Source organism: Lynx rufus, unplaced genomic scaffold (genome assembly GCF_022079265.1).
Source record: "Lynx rufus isolate CCGP_SWC_20201006 ecotype Redwood Valley unplaced genomic scaffold, mLynRuf1.p SCAF_8, whole genome shotgun sequence".
Taxonomy (NCBI): domain Eukaryota; kingdom Metazoa; phylum Chordata; class Mammalia; order Carnivora; family Felidae; genus Lynx; species Lynx rufus.
Window position 1 is genome coordinate 3689914 of NW_025814896.1, and position 24005 is coordinate 3713918.

The 24005-nt window shown below is 59.2% G+C and overlaps 1 protein-coding gene across 1 annotated transcript in view; it reads right to left on the minus strand.

Moving 5' to 3' along the window:
• PHACTR3 (phosphatase and actin regulator 3) overlaps positions 1–24005 on the minus strand; it is a 210097-nt gene that overhangs the window by 72825 nt on the left and 113267 nt on the right. The window contains exons 3-6 of the mRNA XM_047068611.1: positions 21293–21370; positions 14570–14752; positions 5357–5569; positions 649–823 (exon numbers count right to left, since the gene is read on the minus strand). Coding sequence (XP_046924567.1) covers positions 649–823; positions 5357–5569; positions 14570–14752; positions 21293–21370 — 649 coding nt within the window. The remainder of the gene's footprint in view (positions 1–648; positions 824–5356; positions 5570–14569; positions 14753–21292; positions 21371–24005) is intronic.

A 24005-nucleotide genomic window follows, 5' to 3' on the forward strand; every position in this document is an offset into this window, starting at 1 on the left:
AATATAGCAAATTCCCCAAGTACGTGCAGCGTCCAGCTTCTGATCTGAATGCACAGGGCACGCAGCCCCAGATGGCACACAGGCTTTGCGTCCAGGCACATGGCTGTCCTGAACAGCATACGCACGCCCATGATGAAGCCTGCCATGCTTAGTACACTCGGGGCCAGGACTTCCCGAGAACGGACGTGTGCAGCGTTTCTGCCAAACCACACGTGCGTCCCATTCCCTATCTGCTTTGCCCTCCGTCCACTTCTCTTTCACAGCCTGCCTACAGACACAGGAAATGAAAACTCAACGTGCAAGCTTCAGGAACAGGCTTACCTGTACTCTTGCCTAACGAAAACTCAAAGCCTGCAGAGGCCGGGACGGCTACTTCTCCTCCACGGCACTCCCTAACCTGGATCCTCCCGGGGAAATGCAGGGGCTTTGTGGTCAGGCTCCCACGGTGTCCAGCCCCCGAATGTCCTCTCCTGGAGTGTGGTACCCAAGACCAGAGCCCGGGGCAAAGGGAAAAGGCGGGGCTCTTGTCCCAACCTTAAGAATTTCAAGACAGTGACAGCAGTGCATGGAACTCAGTCCGGGCGCATGACACGAGACTGGCCTGGATGGAAATCTGGGCACACAGGTCTCCCTACCAGGGCGGCTCACCTGTCCTGGCGATGCTTGGTGGCCAGCGCCCTGTGCAGCTCCTCAATGACGCGGCTGGGGGGCAGTGGCCGGTGGACAGTGGCAAGATGTGGAGACCCCGTGGGCGTGGAAAGCTGTCCTCGGAGGGGAGGGTCAGTGTTTTTCCCGCCAGAGCCTTGGAAGAGTGCAGGCTGGCCTGGAGCACGAGAGGGACCGAGAGGAACGTGAGCCCCCGGAAGCAGGGAGGAGGGACTCTGCAGAAAGACATGAGCCCAAGGGCAGAGGACACAGCTCCCCCCACCACCCGGCCAGGTGACCTTGACGCCCTGTTCCAGAAGTTGTGCCAGGTCCCCTGCCCCCAGAGCCAGAGACAGGGCTCACCTCTGTCCGGTTCCATCCACGAGACCCCCCGCCCCCAAGCCTGGGGGGATGAGCTCCATAGACATCAGTGCCAACGAGCCCCCTGCAAGGTCTCAGGCACAGAAAACCGGACGCCCCTCTCCTCCCACTTGGAATCAATGACTTCACTGGGTCTGCCCTTCTCACCCGACTTTGTGACTCTGGGCAGGGCCAAGTCTACCTTTCTTACTGCTGTATCCCCAGGCCTGGCACTTAATACATGTGCAATAGACATCCATTTGTATGAAATGATTTTGAAGACCCAGAATAGGCTTGCTCAAACCCTGCCTGAGAAGGTGAGGCTTCTCTTGCTCCTCTAACAGATGCTCCCTGAATGTGCACTCCAAGTCCCACATGGTGTCAGGCGCTGGGGGCAGCAGAAGGCGTGGGTTTGGTCGTTATACGGATCTGGCCTCCAGTCTCAATCTGCTACTTATCAGCTGTAAGACCTCCAAGGCAAGTCCCCAAAACTCGAGAAGGCTCAGCCTTCTTATCTGTAAAATGGGCCGACAGTTCCCTGATGGGGCCAGCAGGAGCCCGGCAGCTGGGTTAGGGCCTGGCACCTGTTACATCTTCATACACAGACTCGTTCCCAGAGAGACTGAGGCAGGCTCCCACTAGACTGATACAAACAGACCAACCCCTTCTTAGCCTCAGCAGGAAGAGAGCGAGAAACAGAGAGACAGACACAGAGACACAGAGATCGAGACCACTCCAAAAAAAACAAAGCCTTTCTGACGCAATCCTGGAACGTGGATGTCACTAACAGGAAGACAGAAGGAAGACTGTAGGTCTCATCGGGACACATCATTTAGCGGTCTTTACAAACACCCGTCTTGGTGGGCACGGCCAGGAAACACGCACGGCCCAGGCCTTGCCCTCGACGGGCCTCTAGGCCGGCCAGGTGGGGCCAAGAGAGGAAAGGCAGACAGAAAGCCAACTGGAGAAAGAGCTGTGCCAGGCAGGGGGGCTGAGAGCACCTGGGGTCGGGAGCACGTGGGCTGGGCTACAGAGGTCAGGCGAGGCCTCTCGGCAGAAGGGGACATCTGAGCTGACGCCCAAGGATGAGACGGTGCCAGCCATTCACAATGTGGCCAGACACGGGCAGGGCGGGGGGCGGGCTCCACCCGAGAGTGGCCCCCAGGGCCGTCCCCAATTCTCCACACTCCACCAGCTCATCCCCCACCAACCTCCACCCCTCCTGGGGCGGCCCCTGCTCATCACAGGGACCGCCTCCCTCGCCCACACCTGCTAGGAAGGCATCCCCGGTCCCAGCGTACAGGTGGGGAAACTGAGGTGGCGTGGCTTGTCTGTGCTCCCTCAGCCAGGACCCTCGCAGGGTCGCCACACGCTGGCAATCACGAATACACTGAACGAGCGCCCCCCATTTCCTGCTCTGCTGAGCACTGTACCTGGCCCGCCTCGTCCAGCCGCCCAGGGCACCAGTTAGCACTCCCCTTTCTCAGATAAGGAAACCGAGGCTCAGAAGCCAACCCCAAATCATGCTTCCAGGGTATGACAGGGGCTGGGATTGGAACTCGGTGGCGGGATTCCAAGTGTGGTTGGCAGAGGCCGTGGGACCCCCATACGTGGAAGCGGCCGTCATCCAGCTGGATGGGGAAAGCTTCGTCCTGAGGGGGTGAACTCACACGGGTCCAGGGTCCAGGCAAGTGAGACGCAGGTGAGTCAAGGGACCTCACGCAATTCGTACGAACAGGGGGCGAGGGTTTCGGTAAGTACAAGAGCACCTGCTCGCCTTAACGGGGCTGCTGTGACTCAGGGGTGGCCAGATATGAAGACTTTTCAAGAAAAGCCAGAAATCTGGATTCCGGGTAAAACTGACATGTTTTACACGTTAGTATTTAATGCTTAAATAGATTTTAATGTTTAAAATGTTGGCAACCCGTTAAAAAAAATTCGACACCATGCTGACCCGGCAAAGCAAGTCTGTGAGTGGGTCTGGGTTGGGGGGAGGGGGAAGACAATGCCCTGACCTCTGGTGGAGGGTCAGTGAGGAGGCCTGCAGGCAAAAACCCCCATGGGGACTCAGCTTGTGTATGCTGTCCCCCACCTGGTCCCAGTTAAGCCCAGCTAAGGGGCCTCTCTCCTCCTCTGCTGCCACCTAGCGCCCATACGCTGAAGCAAACACTTCCCCCGCAAAGAGAAGAAAAAAGAGAACAGAGGAAATAAGACAGAGTGGCCAAAAGGTGGTCTCAGCTGTCAAAAAGAGATCCAGGCTGAAACCACCCTCCCATGCCCTCCAGCTCCTGGTCTAGTTCCCCAGATTAATCCCCCTGCTGTTCTGGAGCTCCTCAAAAGGGAGGGGAGGGTCCCAGAGCACGAGGCCCTCGAAATCCAGAATTTCAGCTGTGCGGACAAGCAGAGGAGTCACGGCAGAGGAACCTCACCGTGCGGCCTTAGGTCTGATCTGTCCAAAGCACAGAGGAGGCAGGACGTCTGTGAGTTATCGAGGGTCCAGAACAAACTGTATGTGAGCCAGAATAACACATGGTGGATAGTGCCTGATCGGATGGATTTCCAATTGTTTCAAGTCTCAGCGGATGGAAAAGAAAACTCTCACAAGATAGCAACAAGTTGCAACAGTGTGATCCTGCCTCGAAACTTTGACTCCTATCCGTGTGGCCACGTCCCCGGAAGACTCTAGGCTTAGACTCATCCCAGAGAGGTAGGAACAAGCAGGCGGGGCTCAGATCGTCCGCTTGTTCCTTCGGTCACAGTTGCGCGCACTCGCTAAGCACCTGCTGTGTGCCAGCACTAGGACGTGGTAGGGTCCCGGGTTGCGGTCACAAGATCCCACAAACCGGGTAGCTCGGAACAACGGGACGTCATCCTCTCGTAGTCGTAGAGGCCAGAAGTCTGGAATCAAGGTGTCAGCAGCTGGATCCTTCCGACGGCGGAGAGAGAAAGACGCCAGGCGTCCCCCAGCTCCGCCGGCACGGCGTGACTTGCAGACAGCTCGCTCCAATCTCTGTCTCCACGTCCAGGTCGTCTGGTGGGTGCTTTTGTGTCTCTTATAAGGACACGCTCATTGGATTTAGGGCCCCTCCCTCGCCAGGACGATTTCATGTTGATCCCGATCTAATCATGTCTGCGAAGACCCTCTTCCAAAGAAGACCGCAGTTCTGAGCTTCCAGGTAGACGTGAGTTTTAAGTGCACACTACTCAGCCCGCCGGGTGAGGCGAAGCATGTGGTAAGTGCCCCAAGGCCAGGCGCATGCTGCTATGGGGTAAGGTCAGGGACAGTGGCCCTGAAGGAGGGACAGAGACGCATAGGCACTGACCGCGTGACGCTGGGGAAGAAGGTTTTAGCAGGAAGGGCGGTATGGGGGTTACCAGCCTCAGGCCCAGAACTGGGTTCCAGTCTCCGTTAGCTGTGGGACCTGGGAGACGTTGCTGGAGCCCCTGAGCCTCGGTCTCTTCGAGGTGCTGGCCCGTGCGTTAGGAACGGGCGGTGTGTAGCTGGGCCTCCTTGTGGCCCAACAAGAGGGAAGGAGTGGCACCGTGAGTGGTGGTCAGGGGCTCACGGACAGCAAGACCGCTCAGGTCCACCATCCACGTTGTCTTCATGCCTACCGCCTTCAGGCAGCAGGTAAGGATCGACTCTGCAAAACAGTCACCTCGTACTGAAGGGTCTCCTTTTTCCCTGAGACCAGCAGCGTCTCCTATTTTCAGCAGTGAGGGGACAAGAAATACCCAAACTCCGAAAGCAAACGTCTCAATTTCCAGGGACTATTCAGCCAGTGTGGCCAAAGCTATAGGAGCGGATGCCTTTTGGGGCCTCTGCCCAGCCGTGCTCCCCTCTCTGATCCCCACCCTACAGTCCAGTGTTTATCCCTGCCTCCCTCTGCCTTTCAGGATGGAGCTCACTGGAACGAGGTCATGAGACAGAGCAAGCAGAGACCACGAGAGATAGAGCCAAGGGGAGAAGTGGAGACAGACTGGGGAAGGAAGGGGAGGAGCGGGGGAGGGAGAGAGAACATGAGACAGAGAAGATGCCTGAACATACAGACAAAGTCCCCCTCCTGGGGGATGGCTACACCTTTTGCATTCAGGTTCTGGAAGACTCCTTGGACTCCTGCCAATAGACTGCCTCCTTTGCTTAAGGGAGCCCAGGGGTCTGCTCCTGACAACCACAGCTCATTGCTAAGGGCAGCCAGGCCTCCTGCCTCCAGTTCGTCTCCCCTGGGACTGCCTAGAGCCCGGACGGCAAAAGCAAAGGGTGAGAACCAGCCCGCAGCGGGAGCCCATCAAGACTGGTCGAAGGCACGGATGGGTGAACGGATGGAAGGATGCATGCATGCGGACCCACCTGTGACATTTTTCGTGGTTTTGCAGCCTGCCTTGGGTGGTGGCGTGGGCAACAGCGGGGGGCTGGGGAGCTGGCCCACGGATCTCTCCAGGGGTCTGGGAGGGCTGTCCAGGGAGTCAGACCCGGCTAAGGCTTGAGAGGGTTCATCCGCGGTAGGCGGGAGGCTGCCGGAGGCGTCTGCTTCTTCACCTCTGGATGCCGACGGCATCTTGGCTGGGTTCAAAGGCAAAACAGAGAGTTCACAAGCCATGCTGCTTCTGATGGGGTTGGACATGAGCAAGGACAGTAAAGTGGCTTGGGTGGGGTGGGACTGTTAACAGGAGCAGGGTACAGAGGGGCCGCTCAACGTACAGACCTGACTTCCTGTGAGTTTAGAAGTCAATAGAACCGTTGGGGGAGGGGGGGGAGGGAGAAGAGGAAAGAATTCAGGAGCAGGAGTAATTCTGTTCCTTTTCTCGGTCAACAGGTGGCGCCAAAGCTCCTGTCCCCACCTGACCTGGGGCTGGTCACAATCAGAAGTTTGGGAATGAGACACACCCAGGCTCCAGTCGGCCCCTGCACTGTCATCCTGGGAAGTGACTCAAACTCCAGTGTCTCCATTGCCCCACGTGGGAGATCTGACAAACACCAGAGTCCCTCCCAGGGTTGCTGCAAGGTTTAAACAGGAGGGAACAATGTCGTGTGGGTCTGGCACCTGCAGACCCTCAAATTCAGCAGCCATTGACTTTACATGTGTGGTTTTCAGCAGCCCTGGCCCCTGGTGCGTGTAGGTCCCAAGGAGTGGTTCAGGAGGCAAGGAGGTCCAGCTCAGAGGAAGGGTCAGTCCGCCCAGCGCCCCTGTCCCCTCTCCCTCCTGCTGCCCCTTGAGCACCGCCCCCCAAGACTGTCCATCCCTCCTCTGCTTTCTCCCCACCCACGAGCACTGTCTTTTCCCTTCTCCCTTCATCTGACTCAAGTCCTACTGACCATCACGCACCACCCATCCCACCCACACCCCCAAGTCCTCTGCCTTCCTTTCATTTGGGCTCACCCTGCTGAGTGCTGCAGAAGATGGTGACACAGAAACCCCAGTGGCGGCCACCTCAGGACTGCCATGGTCAGGGCCCTCAGCCCTGCCTCCACCCTGCAATCACGGCCTCAAACCTGCCTCCAGCTCCTCACCTCCCCACTCCCGTGTGGCCTCACCTCCAGGAGAAACCGAGGCCTTCAGACAGGGGTGGGGGTGCTGTTCTTAGATGCCTGACTCCAACACAACTGTCCCTGAAACCCCATCTTCCTTCCTTCCTCCCTGATAGTAGAGAGGTGGACCCCCAGCCCCATCCCCACGTGGGGACCCCAGCACGCCCTGCCCTCTCACAGCAGGTGCCCAGCCTAGTGTAAGATGCCTGCTGCGCATGGCCTCTTCTCATTTTTTACAACCAGCCGAGGAGGAAGATACAAACACTCCCCAGAACAGCTTGGCAGAGCTGGGCCCACAGTCACCGCCTGGGGCTCCTCCATCCTTCGGGAAAGGTTCGGGAGGCCCTAAGGGGCGGAGCGCTGGCCGTGGTACTGAAAACACGGCGCTGGCCTGATACCTGCCCTTGGAGAATTTCCACGGAAACTCTGGAAGCAGACACTGTGCATCCCATGGACCCCAGGTTATTACCATTTCTGTGCCTTTATTGTCCGCGGCCAACTCCATGGCCGTGACACTCTTGTGGCACAAGCCTGGGTCCTGCCATGTGCAAACATGGACGGGACAGTTTCTTCCTCTGAGTCCCGGGGGTCTGGACAAGGTGAGCAATGTATGATCTGGACTCCACAGGTTCCCTTAGCCAGGCTGCCAAGAGATGGGTTAACTGGGAGACTAGGCAGCCCAGGTCAGGGTCCCCATGCCTACGTCAGGCGGGGCAGGGCCGCTTGATCTCAGTTGTCCTCAGTCTCCATCACGTTCCTCTTTGGCTCCCAGACACCTGTTCCCCAGTTCCCTCCTGTCACGCTGTCTGCACATGCTCAGCCCCCTGCAGGCTCCATCGGGGCTGCCCAGGAAGACCCAGCCCTCAGCCTTCAGCCTAGGACCCATTCCTCAGTCCACAGCTCCAATTCTCTCATCTAATTTTCCCATCCAGTCCTCTGGCTTCAGAATCCAACCCATCTCTCTGTCGACCCCTGACCTTCCCTCCTAGCTCCAGACTCATACATTATCAGCCACTGTGACATCTCCATCTGGAGGTCAGAAAGGCAAAATGAAACATTCTCAAACCCATCTCTTGATTTCCCAAGGGAAAGCCCTCTCCAGCCTTCCCCTTCCTTCAGATGCATTCACCCATCAACCCATCTTGCAAAGGTCCTTCAACAATTATGGGGTTCGGGCACCCTTCTAGGAGCCGCAGACATGGCACCCAACCAGACAGATCCCCACCCCCACCAGGCTTCCTGCACAGCTCATCAGCCGTGCAGCCAGACTGGACACCCACTACCTTGCCTCCCATATGTCATTCACAGATAAATCCTGTGTGCTCTCCTTCCAAAATATTTCTCAGCAACGTTCACTTGTCCTCCCTATGCAAGCTTCCCTGGCCTCTACCTGGACCGCAGCAATGGCCTCCTGGCTCCTTCCCTTCCTGCCCCAAATCCACTCTCTACACGAGGGGTTTTGCAAACTTTGTCCACAAAGGGTTTTTTGCAGGTCAGAGTATCTGTTGATGCCGCAACCTCCAGAGGGCTGGCAGTTCAAACAGCAAAACTTCCCTGCCTGTGCCAGAAGTGGACGCACGCATGCCCAGTGCTGCCCAACAGAAACGTTTGAGATGCTGGAAATGTTTCCTCCCTGTCCATTTCAGTAGCCACCAGCCATGGGTGGTCAATGAGCAACTGACAAGTGGCCAGTGTGAAGCTGAATTTTTTTATTTCATTTAGTTTTAATTAATCTAAATAGCCATGCAGCTAGTAAGTACTGGTGAGGACAGCTCTGGACTTCTGGGAGTCAGTGGTCCCAGCCCCCACGCCTCAACCAGAGATCGCAGGGCAAGCTTCTTCCAGCCCCACAGAGGTCTCCTCTTCCCACTAGCCCAAGGTGGAATGCGGGTCCCCCACCTCTGCTCCCAGAGCCCTGGGACTCAACACACTGGCAGGTCTCACCAAAATCCCCTCCAACATCTTCCCACAAAACTCATCCATGCCGGTCACACACTGACCTCTATGTCCCTGACCTGTCGGGGGCTCCACAGGCTGAGAAGGTGGGGCTCTGAGATCTTTTAGCCTCTGTCCTCTGCAGCTCATGTGAATGTGTAGCTACCATTACAGTTTGGAATCTTGACATGAACACCCATTAAAGTCTTAATGCTATATCAGAAAAAAGATGTAGAAGACAAGGTCAGTTTCACAGGTTTCCCACATTTGAGATCCTGTCTGGGGCATGGGGGGGGGGGCACTGTTCCTTTGCTCCCCTGACCAGCAGAGGTCGCTTCTCACCAACCAAACTCTAAGCCAAGGCTCCCATGTCGCTGCACAAACCACAACGTAGGGCTCAGTTGAGGAACAGACACAACCGAAGCTCAACCAACTGTGCACATCCAGGACTTACCAGCATACTTTAGGAAACGTTCCAGTGACACGCTTCCGTGTGGCCTCCACTCACCTTCCTGAGAGGGGCTGATAAGCTTTTTCACGTACAGGGACAGATAGTAAATATTTTAGGCTTTGCAGGACAAGAGGCCAACTCGAGAATATTATGTAGGTGCTTATGTAACAAGAGAAAAAGCTCTACCCTGCCCTTTGGTCTGGGAAGTGCCTCCCAGGCGGTGGGCATGCTTTGGGCCCGGTTACCACTCACTGGAGACCTTCCAAGACCAAGAGTGACCGGTGAGACAGGAAGGTCCCGGTGGGCTGGGGACAGCTGCTGTGAGTAGTTTCACGGCACCCCAAACAACTGGCATGTCTCAACTGGGACAGCTGGCCAAGGGCAAGGCAGCTGGCTGAGTCCCAGATGCAGGCGGGACGAGCCCAGGGTCTGAGCAGTGCTGAAGTGCACCCACCAGTCAGGGAGGGGCAGACTCGGCTTGGTGTCTGGGTTTACAGAGCGAGCACACTGAGTGTGCCATCCAGACAGGTGGCAGCTGGGTCTCACCTATAGCCTGCCATTCACCATCCCCTCCTTACTTCACAAACAACCCATATTCCAGAGCATTCCAGAAGCACCTCTAGTTTGGATTGTAGAGTATTGTGTTGTTGTTTTTTTTAGTTTATTTTATGTTGAGAGAGAGACAGCCTAAGCAGGGGAGGGGCACAGAGAGAGAGAATCCCAAGCAGGCTCTGTGCCGTCAGCAGAGAGCCCAATGTGGGGCTCAAACTCACAGACTGTGAGATCATGACCTGAGCCAAAATCAAGAGTCGGGTGCTTAGCCAACCGAGCCTCCCAGGCGCCCTGTAGGGTATCATGGTTAAAAGCATGTCCGGGGATCAAACCCCAGCTTGCCACTTATGGGCTCCCTGGCCTTAGATAAGCAACAATCTCTCTGGGGCCTTTGCTTTCTCATCTGAACAAACAGGGTTGTTAAGAAAATACAGTGAACGTAGCACAGGTTTACTGAATGCCACTTTCCTTTTTTTAATTCGTGCATTCTTGAGAATGTCAGAGCACAGCCCTGCCTGGCAACAGAAACGCGGGACAGCCACCTGTCCCATTTAAAGTTAAAACAGATCCTTCTGGGCTTTTTAGGGAATGTTAGGCCACCGGTATAACACCATCCAAATAAAGCCAGAAAAACAAAACCACCCCAAATACAAGGGTCCAAAGTCAACCCAAACCCAAATCACCAAACTCGAAGTGAGGGTCAAAAACCAAAAACAATGGTCAGGATCTTTGACAACATCCTTTTCCTAAGAGACCTGTGATTCTGGACATAACCCCCACCCCTCCCCTCCAAACACACACAGCAGTTAGTGACACTTGGAAGTGACAGCCCCAGCCCAGGTGTTACCACCTGGCCAAGGAGTGACGTCCCCTGAAGCCAGGAGCTTCTCCACGCACATGGACATGTGGCCCCTCCCACACCCCCTCCCCCAGCAAAGTTCGCAGGACGTCTGCTTTCTAAGAGAAAGCAGCTAACCTTCCAGGACACCGTGAACACCACACGAGTCCCCAGGGGATCCCATTCTGGGCTCCTGGACGTTTCCATGAACTTCCTGGGGTCAAGAAGAGACCCCAGGTGCAGGCTTGAGCACTCCCCAGACACCATGGCTTCCCAGAATGCAGCTTTCTCTGCCACACATCGTTCCCAGCACAGAGGGACAGGCCTCCCTCGGGTGTGGAGGTGCAGGGCGCGGGGACAAGAACGACGGCCGAACAGAGTCTGATAATAGCCGGTCTCCCCCAGCTCTACGTAGGCCCTGCAGACCTGGGTCCCATTGTGCCCCCACAGCCACCTCACGCTTTCACTACAGCAGCCCCACCCCCATATCTGCAGAGAAGACGGTCCAGGCCCCCCGAGGACGCCTGAAACCATGCAGAGCGCCGAACCCAGGAGGTACGAGGTTTCTTCCTCTACGCGCACACCTAGGATGACGTGCAATTTACAGATTAGGCACAGTAAGAGGTTAACGAGAACCCGTGAAACACAAGTGTAACAACAACTGTAATCTGTGATAAAGGTTATGTGGTCTCTCGCTCTCTCTCGGGATACCTCCGAGGTATCTCGGGATACCTCGCACTTCTTGTGATGGGAGCTGATAGAAGCCTAGGGGAGGAGATGAAACGAGGGAAGGGTGCAGGCCCGGGAGGGAACACTAGGTTACCGTCGACCTTCTGACGACGTGTCAGGAGGGGGGGCGTCCGCGTCCAGACCAGTGGCTCACGGCAGGTGACTGAAACCGCAGATCGGGGAGACCACCGTATCCACCACGTGATAACGAGGCCCAGAGCGGATCAGCCCCCGCGGCAGCACAGGGACCAGGCTCCTTACCTTCCCAGAAGGGGCCGGGCAGGAGCGGACAGGGGAGCCCCTTGAAGGGAGTGGCCCCTTCGCAGCCCCCAGTGACCCTGGCTGCGTGGCAACGGCAGCCCAGGGGGGCCCCCAACGTGGAAGGTTTTCGCGAAAGCTCCGTATTTTTAAATGCTGACTTGCAATTATTTAAGCGGGGAGTTTAAAGCCTGTTAGACTGTAATCCGCTCCCTCACTGCAGGGCTCTGCTCAAGGCCAGGCTTCTCCCTACAGACCTGGTGCTCCCGGCGGCGGCGGCGGCCTCGCTCAATAGCACAGCGCAGGTGGACACGCCTCCCAAAACACACGTGCTGAACGAGGCAGGGGCTCTGGGGCGTCTGCAGGCAGCCGGGTCCTGCGTGTTAATGCCTCACTCCCCAAAAGTTGCTTTTCTGTAGTGACGTCGACAACAATCACCAGGAGCAGACACTTCCGGAGGGCTCAGGGTGTGTCCGGACAGAGTTGGGGATTCCTGCGGATTACCTAAATGCAGCAACCCTGGGATATGGTGAGGCATTATCCTCACGTGTAGTTGAGGACACAGGCTCAGAGAGGTTGAGTGACTTATTCACAGTCGCACAGCTTAGTGAGGAGTTGAGGCACGTCTCAGACCCAGGTTGGCCCGGCAAACACGTTGCCCTGAATTCCCTAATTCTATACCCCTGGGCGAGCTACAGACCCCTGTACCTCCATTTCACCTTGACAGAAAAGGCAACGACACTAGTGATAAAACCCCAGAGGCATTTCCAGCATAAAATGAGCTAATGCATGTGCTCAGAACAGCATCCTGGACACAACCGGCATCCTTCAGAAAATCGGGCCTTTTCTCTGTGTTCCTATACTTTGGTTTGCTACGTTTTCTTTCACGTGAACTCACACTTTTCGTCTCAGCTTGTTTATTAGAAGAAAACCCGAGTCACCACCCGGAGTGAGAAACCCGTTCCACCTGTGCTAATGAAAATAAACTTCGCCGTTAAAACGTTCTCTAGCTATTTGCCACAAGCCACCTCTGGAAGCTCCTCTCCCACACCCTGGGGGCACAGGACCCACACCGAGGGCAGGAACGAAGAGTCCAGCTGAGGGGTGAGGCTGCATCTCTGGGGCCCCACACCGACCAGGGACAATGGTCTCGCTCCCCGGGCCCTGGCCTGCCCTGCAGCCCGGTGCTTCGCCCACAGCACAAATCTTCTGTGGCCCCACCTCCGTCCCGTGCCCTAGGGCTCCAGCTGCCTTCAGCCCCTCTCTCTCTATCTTACCCTGGCTCTGGCCACACGTACAGACCTTTAACTCTGCACAAGTCCCCTGGTCTGTCCTGCTCCCTGGCCAACCACAGCCCCCAAATCCAGCCTGTGGGCTGCTTTCGTAAATAAGTTTTGCTGGCACCCAGCACATCTTCCGTGGCTGCTTTTGGGCTACTCAGAAGCGGTGGGCGGTTTCACCGGGAACCTTCTGACCCACAAAGGCAACCGTAGTTAACTGGCTCCGTGCAGAAAAAGTTCGTGGACCCTGTGCTCTGTCTTTGCAGAGGTCCTTCTCCCAACCGGGATGCTCTTTTCCTCACTCTCTGCCTGGCCAATGCTTGTTCATCGCTAGGCTGCCCCAGCCCCCAGACTCAGGGAGGGGCCCCAGTGTGCACGCCCGCTGTCGTGGACCCAGCTCAAGGAGATCCGCAGGTTTGTCCGCCTTCCCCCATCACTCTGGGAGGACGACACCCGGACACATTCGCCATTAGGACCCCCGACCCGACAGCACATCCCGTCCAGGGGAAAGTCCTTCACACGAATCTGTGGCCTCAACAAGCCAACTGTACTCTCGAGACTCCATCCCCAAACCAAGCACACAGGGAAAGAGAGCGCCGGAGGTTAGCAGGGGAGCCGACCAGGCAGAGCTGAGCAGCAGAAGGAACCTGCCAAGGAGAAGTGCCAGGCGCCAGTAGGGGGCTGGGTGCAGCAGCCTGGCACGCGGGAGGCCGGGCGGCCAAGGGGCAGGGCTCAGGCGGGGTCAGGCCGACCACCACTTTGACGCAAGCCTGATTGATGCCTGGGGCCACCGGGGCACAGGCATATGCTGAGAGGGTCTCTGCAGGAGAGGCCAGGACTGTCCCAAGGGTCACAGCCCTTCAGACCGAAAACTCCTATCACATCTTCAAGCTGGGGTAAGACTGGGGAGGCACAGCCACCCCCAGGGAGGGCGGGGCACGGCTCTCAGCAGGTGCCCACTAGTGCCGGCCGGGGCGGCCGGTGGAAAGCGTCGGTGTGAGCCTTGTTTGGCAGAAGGCGGCAGCAGAGAACAGATGCCCACCTGGCACAAAGCCCCAGAAGCCCCAGCAGGCCTGTCCACACGGCCTGGATTTCCAACCCGCCACGCTTGTGCAGACGGTTCAACTTCCAACCCCCACCCTGTGCCTGGCGTACTTATAGCTTGTAACTTTTACGAGGGGAGAAGTTCCCAGCTTGACGGCGAGGTCCCCCGAGTATTTCTGCAAAAAAGCTAATGGGTCAGAAGAAGAGGGGCGGGTGCTTCAAGGCACCACGGGCTCCTTCGGGGGGCTCGTGTTTTGCCTCCTCTCTGCCTTCCCTTCCTCCCCGCCTCGCCCACAGCTGGCCCCTGTCTGGTCCAGTCAGTGAAAACCACCACGGCCACGGCCCCCGCCGTCCCCACGGAGGCTCAGAGTGGCGCACACTACCTTCAAACGGCACCGAATGAGAACTACTGTTCTTCCCGCTTAAGAGAGCTGGGAAAAGAGGTTTCAAGCAACACAAGCAGCACGCCCTTCGGCGAGGTGGCGAGGACAGCCCTGCGCGAGGAACACGGCATCCGATGCCCCACATGCACCACATGGCTCCGGGCGCCGTGCACCGGGCACTGAGGTCATGCTCTGTGGAGGACACAGCCACCTGCTGAGGATCTGGGCCACTCGGAAGGTCCCTCGACCCCATCCCGCCCTCCTGTCTTGGGGTCAACGAGGATGCCCCTACGGACACCGGCTCGCTCCCCTGGAGGGAATTTTCCTGCTCAGACGTTCCCAGTGGCAAGAGACTGTCCCGGGAAGAGCCAGAGAAAAATGCCCCGGCAGAGTTTAAACTGCACACGGCAAAGTATGGCAGGGCTCGGAGCCCAGAGCATGGCTGTGCCTCCAAGGACAGGATTCTACCAGAGCTATTGCCCAGGCCGTGGCCAGGGACCTCGGCTGCCACCCGGCCGACGGCCATCCCGGCAGTGGCTCAGCCCCGCACGGTCACAGCCGTACCTGCGTCATCAGAATGGGAGTCCGAGGGCAGTGGTGCGTCCAGGGAAGGCTGGTCTGTCCCGGTGGCCAGAGGGCTTCCTGGCTGGGCTTCTTCTGAAGTCAGCATCTCCTGCTTGGGGGTGGATGGTTCGCTCTGTGCCGCTCGGGGGCCCCCGTCAGGATGGCACACTTTGCTCTCAGCATCTGTAAGGACACGCGGCGGTCAGCGGAGCCCGCGCCTCCCTTCCGACACGCTTGCACTCACGCAGGGTGCCTTCCTGGGAGACGTGCCATCCCAGGCCCTGCCGTGGTGCCCCTTCAGTTCTTCCCCACGCCACCCCCCGAGTCCCCCTCCACATCTGGTCTTCTTAAGGGGGTCCCGGCACTGCCTCCCCCGCCATCCCCGGGGCCTCTGTGCACCGCCTGCCTATGGGAGCCTAGGAAAGCCTCCACCCACCTCCGTGGTGCGCGCCCCCCACTCCCACGCTGGCCTCCGCCCTGCGGCTCGCTCGACCAACACCCGCAGGTTGGATGCAGCTGTGCCTTTGAAAGTGCTCGCAGGCTCCCGCAGTCAAGCCACCACTGCCCTCTCTGCTGGGACACGCGGGGCCAGCGGGCCGGGGCGAGAGGCAGACGGTGCAAACCTGAGCTGCTCCTGTCCTGGCGGCAGAGGCCAACCCAGACGGGCCAACAGACCCTGGCTGCCATATGCCCTGAGGTGCTGCAGGCATCTGCCACAGGACACTGTCACGGCCACCGGTAACCAATCCACGTTTGCACCCACCATTCCACAATCAGGCCCCTGGTACGCAAACCTTCTCAGTCCCCCACTGTGAGTCTGGGACTGGGCCCACCCAGGGAGGCGGGGATGAACAAGTCAGTCCTTGCCGGCAGGGGGCTCACACTCCGAGGCACCGCAAGCCCAGGACTAGGGGCACAGAGCGGGGAGTCCCTCGGTCTAGACAGGTGGCCTTCTCAGAAAAAAATAACCCCAGGCTCACGGTGCCTGAGTGGCTCAGTCCGTTAAGCATCCGACTCTTGGTTTTGGCTCAGGTCATGATCTGGTAGTTCATGGGTTCAAGCCCCACGTCGGGCTCCATGCTGACAGCGCTGAGCTTGCTTGGGATTCTCTCTCTCCCTCTGTCTGCCGCTCTCCCACTCATGCTCCCTCTCTCTCTCAAAATAAATAAATAAACTTAAAAATATTGTTTCAAAAAATGACCCCAGGTTCCTAGTAGGGCTGAAACAAGGATCCAGCGTCTCCCCTTGCTTGGGGGCTCGGCTGCTGGAACTTGGGAGGGTGTGGCCTTTGAAAATGAGGGGCTTTGTGCCCAGGTGCGTAACCGGCCCAGTCGCATGGCCACCAGAGGGCGGGTCCGGGCTGGGACACAGCCAGCTGCTAACCATCACCCCTTCTGAGACACAGGGCACCGACCCACGCACGGGGCACCTGCACGGCCCCCTCAGGTGTCACGGCCAGTTCAGGGAGGTCACCACCGCACAGAGCAGCAGTGTGACCCACACACGTCCCTCCGTGGGGAGACGGCACGGCGGGGAGGTCAGCCTGGCTCGGGAGAGCTGCCTCCCATCCCCGCGGCGGGGGTGCGGGGGTCGGTCTCAGAGCCAGGCCCCTTCCGCCTCCACCAGTCTCACTCCCTACCTGCTGCCCTCGTGTCCTCCAACAACGCCCCTTTCACCCCCAGAGTTGGACAAGAAGTAGGTCACCCTACCCATGCCTCCCATCCCACGGCAGACACCTCTGGGCATCCGCTTCCTGGCCTCCGAGACGGGGGGTAACAACATCTCTACTTGCTTCACGGCCTCCACGTGGGAATTAAATCAGTTCCGCTACACCACGCACCTGGCCAAGAGCAGGCCCGCGACATGTGCTTGCAATTATCGTTACTGCCCTTGATGAGGCCTGACGAGGAAGCCTGAGGGCCCGGCCCCTGGGCTGAGCCCGCGCGCCCACGTGAGGGTGACAGGCTCCCTCGGCAGGATCCTTGCCGCACCCGGGACTGGGGCCTGGTGCCCGGCGTGGGACCCCAAAGGGACGGGAGTCGCAGCTGATGCCCACCAAGCCCCCCTCCCCCCCTCCCCCCACCGGCTGCACAGCCCTCTCCCCAGGGAAGGGCAGAGAGGCCGGCCAGCCGGAAGTCTGGAGATTTGGGGCTGGGAAGGGCTCGTCTATGCAGCCAGGTCACCTGACCAAAGGTCCTAGACGAGGGGCCGGCAGCCTCTTCCAAAAAGGAGACGGCTGGTATTTTAGACTTTGTGGGCCACACGGCAGGTACTGCGTTCTTTTTTAATTTTCACGAAACCCTTTAAGTTTAAAAACCGTGCCCAGCCCGAGGGCCTTGCAAAACCTGCTCCCGGACCAGACCTGCCGCAGACTTGCAGCGATGGTCTGCCAACCCGCCCTGGCGCAGGCAAAGACCCAGATGCCAGCCAAGGGCGCAGACCCAGTGGGCATAGCTGAACGTCACAAAGCTCAAAACTACACTTTCCCGGACGCCGCTCAGGGCTGATTTACGCGGACTCGACATGCAGTCGTGACGGTCTCTGCCGCCAGCTTACTTGGTCCTCGGTGGCAGGGCGCAGAGCACGGCTGGCACCGAGGGGCCTGCCTGCCGGGGACACAGCACCGTCTCGGCCGGACCGCACACCTCCGCGAGGGGAGGCTGCCGCCCGCCGCTTACAGAGGCACACCCCTCCTTCGAAAGGACAGGCCGCTGGCGGCCAGGGACGACCACCGTTTGAACCCACGACCCTCCCCTAATCATCACCAACGACAATCACGTGACCAGAACTCGCACGTGTGGGGCCCAGAGGCCTGCAGCCCCTGGCCAGCTCAGCCAAGGCTTCGTCCTCCCCAAACACGCGGACTTAGGGGCCCTGCCCTGCGTCCCCGCTCAGCGCACTTGTAGGACCTTTCTGGGCTGCGCTCAGAGCCCCGGTTCATAATCACGTTCAATGAAAAGTTGGCAGTTCCCAAAATAGCCCTGCTGGCAGGGCCGTTGCCTAGAAACGCCGTTGGGGGGGGTGGCGAGGAGATGTGGGTGGCTTGTCCCCTGTGCCTCGCCGTTCAGCCAGTCCTCCCTCCCGGCCTGCTCTCCATCGGATGTCCGTCCTCCCCCCGGGGGCTGTGGAGGGGCACACGGTGGACCACCGGTGTCACACAGAGCGGCCACGGCGACAGGAACGGGCCACAAACACACGCACCGCGCCCGGCCTTCCCGCCACGTAGCAGCCAGATGCACCTGACTCGTCACCGCCCAACCCCCCCTCCCCGAGGAAGGAAACCACGCGTCTCTCGGGTCACCGAACACAAGTATCTTTTTTACACCCGGTGCTGGAACGGGAGACTCCTCCAGTTACTGAAACAAATGCCGAGTGGACGCACGCGGGAAGACAGAGCAAAGTCACTGGGGGGAAATGTGCAGGCTCCTGTCCCGTGGGCTAGGACGCGGTGGAGGGGCTGGGACGCTGCTGGCCCTCGCCAGTCACCCAGGAGTCGGCGGAGCCTGGCCAAATCAGGGAAGGGTCACCTGCCCCCTCCCCGCGCACACCCGGCACATCAGCAGACTTGCAGGAACAAGGGGGGTGGGGGGCCAGACTGCCTCATAAAACCACACGCCCAGGAGGGACACGGGCTCATCTCCCGGGGACCCCGGGGCTCTTCCCTGCAGTCCCCTCCCGGGGACCAGCTCACATCAACAGGCTGCTGACTGCTCTAGGGGTGGGCAAACCCCCAGGTGACACACACGGAGACCGTGCACGTGTGCGGCTTCGTCCTGGCCAAAGAAGGGCACGGGTGAGGTCTGGGGCAGCTCTGCAGGGTCTGTGACCCGAGCCCGTGGCAGCCTCTCTGGGCCCCTTGGTCACCGTCACCCACACCCACCACCCAGGCGCCCGCTGGACACGAAGCCCTGGGTACTGCTTGGCCAGCCTGGCTGGCAGCAGGTGCTGGCCATGGAGTCCTTCCTCCAAACCCCGGAGGGGGGGCTCACCCCCACACCGAGGCTACGCGAAGGCCAGTGGAGGGGAGGAGGCTCAGCTCCGAGCCCAGAGCCGGAAGGGGGCACCCGGCACCCCCACCGAGGATTCCCAGCACCCAGCCGGCCATCCCAATACCAGAACAAATCCGGGGCGCACACGGCCTGACCAGGACTTGACCCCGCCCCCAGTGGGAAAAGGCATTTTCTAAGCAAGTGCTTGGCACAAACCCCAGTGTGGGGCAGGAGGTGCCCCAGGAGCCCGATGCCAAGCACCGTCCTAGATCCTGCTGTCCCTGCAGCCTCAGGAGCTGGAGCACATGGAGGAAAGAGCATGACGAGAGCACGTCCCCCGCCTCCCCCTGGCCCCAGGCCGCCTCCCAGAGGCACCCTGCTTCCCTAGCATGCCCCCCTCAGCGACATGCTGGGCAGGCTCACCGCAGACCCGCTCAGCCCGTGCCCCTGTGCTGCCCCGGGCTCCTGCGGCCACTTGGAAGTGCCTTTGTCACCCGGTAGCTTCCGGGGGGGGGGGGTGCAGGGAAGATACAAGGCTCTGTCAGACCCAGGGCCCCCTCCACGCTTCCTACCTGCCTGCCCCTCACCCACCTTCTCCCTTCCACCGCGGGCCCTCCAGGGCTGGAAGATACGCCCCACTTCCCCGCTCTCTGTTTCTCAGCCTTGGTGGCACCAAAGCCAGAGGCAGCTGGGGAGGTACCGTGAAGTCCAGCTGCGTGGGTCCCGCCCCCAGGGCATTTAATCCAAGAGCGCGCCTGGCGAAGCTAACGCACAGCGCTGCTCGCTCTGAGAACGAGCCTGCTCTCCCGGGGCCCTGGGATCCCCCGCAGACATGACCCCCTGGCCCCCTGCCCAGGTCGGGTCCCGGGGTCTTGTTCTCCGGGTGCTCACCCTACCCCCTCCGTGGTGATCCTGCATCTGTGGGACCATCTCCTGTGGCATCACTTAATGAGCACGGTTTCGACCCCTGAGGAAGGAGACCGTGTGTCGGACCCACCTGGTTCCCGGTTCATAATTACTCGGCGAGACAAAGTGTGATCTAAAGGGGGGGGTGGCAGATGACACTCTGGGGGCCAAAGCCAGACACCGCCTGCTCCATATGCCCCATCGGTCATCAGACAAAACCGTTTAACAAAGGTTCAGAGCTGAGGAAAGGCAGACTGCTCTTCTGGAAGACTCCCCTTCGGTTCTGCACCCACCCCTCTGTTTTCCTGACAGCAATCAAACCCACCCACTTACTTTTCATGCACCAGCGATAGTACTTTCTACGATAGATGATACACAGGCCTCAAGTCTGTTTTCATTTCCCATCCCCCTTCCCCAAGATCCAAAGGAAGGTTGGCTGGAAACATGCTCAAAAGGCAGGATTTGGAGCTGTTCTGTCCCATCCAGACTAACACAGTCCAGGTTCCTATCAGCAATGACATCCCCCCAAACCCGAGAGTCGGAACGTTCAGCGTCCGAACCCTGAAGGACTGGGTACCGAGCTCTCCTCTTACACGCGAGTTAGATCATCAGTCGTAAGCCATCTGCTGTGTTGGTTTCCCAGGAAGACGGCGTGCTCAAAATATCTCACTCTTTGGGCACCTGGGTGGCTCGGTCGGCTCAGCGTCCGACTCTCGATCTCAGCTCAGGTCATGATCTCTCGGTTTGTCGGACCGAGCCCCGCATCGGGCTCTGAGCTGACAGCACAGAGCCTGCTTGGGATTCTCTCTCTCCCTCTCTCTCTCTCAAAATAAATAAATAAAATTAAAACCAAAAATACTTCACTCTTTGAAGCTGAAGAAGAGACATGAGGACAAAGACCACAGGGGGTTTGAGAGCAGACAGGCAGGACGGGGGCGGAGCCTGGTATACATCCGGATGCCCTGACTTCGCGAGGTCCCTTCCTGGCCCTGATTCCTGGGCCAAACGACAAACACGCTAGTGAAATCTAGGACAGGAAGGGGGTAGGGGTGCCACGTGCCCTCACACCCTCTGGGAACTGGCTCCGGGAGGCCAGGACCCTTCAGTCAGGAGGCAAGAGCTTGGTCCGGCTCCAGAGAGAGCTCCCAGCGGCGGTGAGGTGGGGGGGACACCAGAGTCCCAGAGGAGGAGGACCCACAAAAGGTGTGCGTCGGGCCCTGAGTCCCGTGCCTCGTCATCACCCAGAGAGCAGGACGAGGCGGGGAGGCCACGAACGTTACGAATGACCCGCGAGCCACAACAGGTGGTGTTTCTCAAAGACGCAGAGGTGGCCACGCGGACGTCACCGCGGCGAGGCCTCCAGGGCACAGTGTGAGCAGCATCGAGCGCTCCCGGGGGGCTGAGGGTGCTGTGAAGGGGTGAGGGTGAGGACGCTCAGCACCCAGAAAGCCGTCCACACGTCACAAGGACCAGCAAGGGTACCAGACGGCCGTGCGAGTAAAAACAACTCGCCCGCATCAGGAACGATGACGTCAACAGGAAAAAACCAAAAGCCAATCCTGCCACTTCGTGGGGAACCAGGACCCGGCAGCGGCCTGGCCCGGGCCCAGCTAGGGCAGGAAGCCGCCGGACGTGGCCCCACAGGCGTCAGCTCCGGGCCGCTTGCAGCTCCGTGGCCCCGTAACCTCACGGAGGGACCCGACGGTGAATGGCCTCCTTCGGGTCCAGCCCCTGTATCCCGATACCCGGCTTCCCGGATCACCGTTCCGCCCTTGACCTTTGCCGGGCGCCCTGGCCCAGCCCCTGCCACCGTGGCGGCCCCACTTACCCCGCTCCATCATCTCCAGCAGACCCTTCTTGATGAGCTCCTCCCGACCTTGCCTGCCGGCCATCTTCTTCTCCAGTGCTGCACAACATACAAATAGGCCGGTGAGTCACGGGCAAGACCACGGGGCTGGGGGCCACCGGGCGGGGAGCGCCGTTGGGGACTTCCAAGCTTTCTTACTACACAGCCTGATGAGCGTTGCACGTACGCACGGCGGAGGGGAGCACATTGAGCGCACTGTTCAAGGCCATGATTTCTGTGATTCATCTGCAAAGCAACGCCTCGGCTAACGCTTCCTTACGCTGACTCCTGCACATGCCTACCCTCGCCAAAGGCTCCCCAACTTACCGGCCCAGGACCGCACCCTCCCTCCACCCCCAACACCCGGGGGCGCTTTTCTGTGGGTCCTGTTACGTTTCCAGACACCCTGGTGGCTCTAGAGCTCTGGTCAGAACATGGTCTTTTGTAACCACTGCCTTCCCAGAAGTTCCTCCGAGAAAACCCCGGGTTTTAAAGCTTCCAGAGAAGTTGCCAGACAGGGAGGGAGGATGGGGGCGGGGCCCGGCCAGGGTGCCAGCTCCCACTCACCCCTACTCGCGAGGCTGGGGGCTCACTCTGCTTGCCGGTCTCCTTTTCTTCATCTGTCCAGAAAACTATCTGCCTACAGTTAGAACTCAATTTCCAAATACGACCCCATGCAATTCCTTGGACCCCCTTCTTTGAAAGATGCAAATTGCTGGCTACTAAGCCTGATCCCAGAGGGCCTATGGGTCACCCGTGTGTGCCAGCACTCTGCCCGGCGAGGGCTGCAGCGGGGAGCACAGACCGGAGCCGGCCTCTCCCCTCGGAGCTTAAAGACTGGCACCAGAGGACAAACAGGTAAGGACGAGGAAGTTACTTAGCCAAAAATATCTACTGAGCACGCGCTGGGGTGTCCCTGGGAAGCAGAAACAACTCAGCCCCCCTCCCTCCAGGGCTCGAGTGGGAGCCAGCCGGCAGGGATAACAGAGCTGCTCAAATGCTTAGAACTAATAAAGCATTAACTGAGCACCTACGTTGTAAAGGCATGGGGGAGCCAGACAGGCATGGCCTCCGCCTGGGGGCAGCGCTGGGGAAGCCGGATGAGAAGCATCTACACCGGGGGCCGTGGAATGACCCAGAAGGGATGAGAAGCATCTACACCTGGGGCCGTGGAATGACCCAGAACCAGAGGGTCTGGGAGGTAGGGGTCTGGGAAGCCCAGGCTGTGCTGGAATGTCCGGGCCGGCCTCCCTCAGGGCGCTCACACCGACAGCTGAAGACGGACAGGGAAAAGCCAAACATACCAGCAGGAAGACGTTTTCCGGCAAAGGGAGCATAATTTCCTTTTTTAGTCCAATTTCCAATCCAATGTCCGGGGGCCAGAAGTACGCACGAAACTGAGACCCTGAACTCTGACTTCGGGAGGTGTGAGTAGAGGGGCCGCTGTCCAGCCTCACAGACAGGGGTGCGCAGAACGGGGGTGGAGGTCCAAAGAGCCGCGTGATCAGCCAGCCGGCTCGGGTCGCGCTCACGGGGGCCCGGCTCACACACAGGACATCGTCTGCTCTGACTCCTGAGCCCTCCCAACACCCCAAAGAGGCAGCTGCGAGGGTCTGCTGTCCCGTCTCAGGGGGCCGCCCCTATCACCGAGCCAGCCCCCCACAGCAGGCGCCGGCTCGGGGCCACTTCCCCAACTGCAGCCTCTGGGAGCCGTGCCCATGACGCTGCCCCTCCCGCCCCGCCCAGACCACTGCCGGCTTCGTCAGTGTCTTGAAATCACCTTCAGATCGACTTCCTCTCACGCTAACCAATAGTGCTTGTGAAATGGCGTTTTTGAAAAGCTGAAACAACTACCATCCCACACTTGGCGGGGAAGAATGGTCTGGAATAAGTAAACGAAATGCAGTCCCGCTCCTGAGATGGCCAGATGCCTGATAAAGGGCCTCCAGGTGGGGATCCTGCAGGTGTTAACCTGGAGACCTTCCATGCATCTACAGGGACCCCACAGCATCCTGACGAACCTCCAGGCCACTCAGTGGCAGCACAGTGCCGAGGGGGCCTGCACGGCTCAACCCTCCAATCCCACGGCCCAGAGAGCATCAGGGGCTCCCCAGGTCACGGAGGCCACCCTGCTCTGGGCCCTGGTGCCTTCCCCAACTCCATGCCTTTGCGTGAACTGTTCCCTCTGCTGCAATGCTTTGCCCTGCTTTTCTCAAGGGGCCAATCACATCTCAGTCCAACGGTGCCTCCTCACCCGAGCCTTCTCAGATCTGCCCACCCACCCCACCCCTCCGCACTCCTCCCCAGCACCTGCTCAGCTCCCCTGGGGCCCCACCGGAGCCGTGACGTCTCCCATGCTTGCACGCATGCTCACTGGTCTGTCGCCCCACTCCCCGCTGGGCGGAGAGCCCTAAGTGCGCAGGGCCTGGGTCCCCCGTCTGCTCTGTCCCTGGCACACAGGAGGTGTTTGAGATTCCTGCAGTAACACTGAGGTGCTGCCCTTGTGGACAAGGAGAACGGGTCAATCAGCTTCTCAGGGGGTTAAAAATAATTTGTAAAACGTGTAACAGGTGTGAGGGAAAGACCTGTTGGGGTAGTCCTATCTCTGCACGCCGCACGGCTTCAGGGCTGGGAAGGAGACAGGGGCCCTGGGGACCGTCAGAGACAGCAGCCCGAGACGGGCACTTACCAGGCT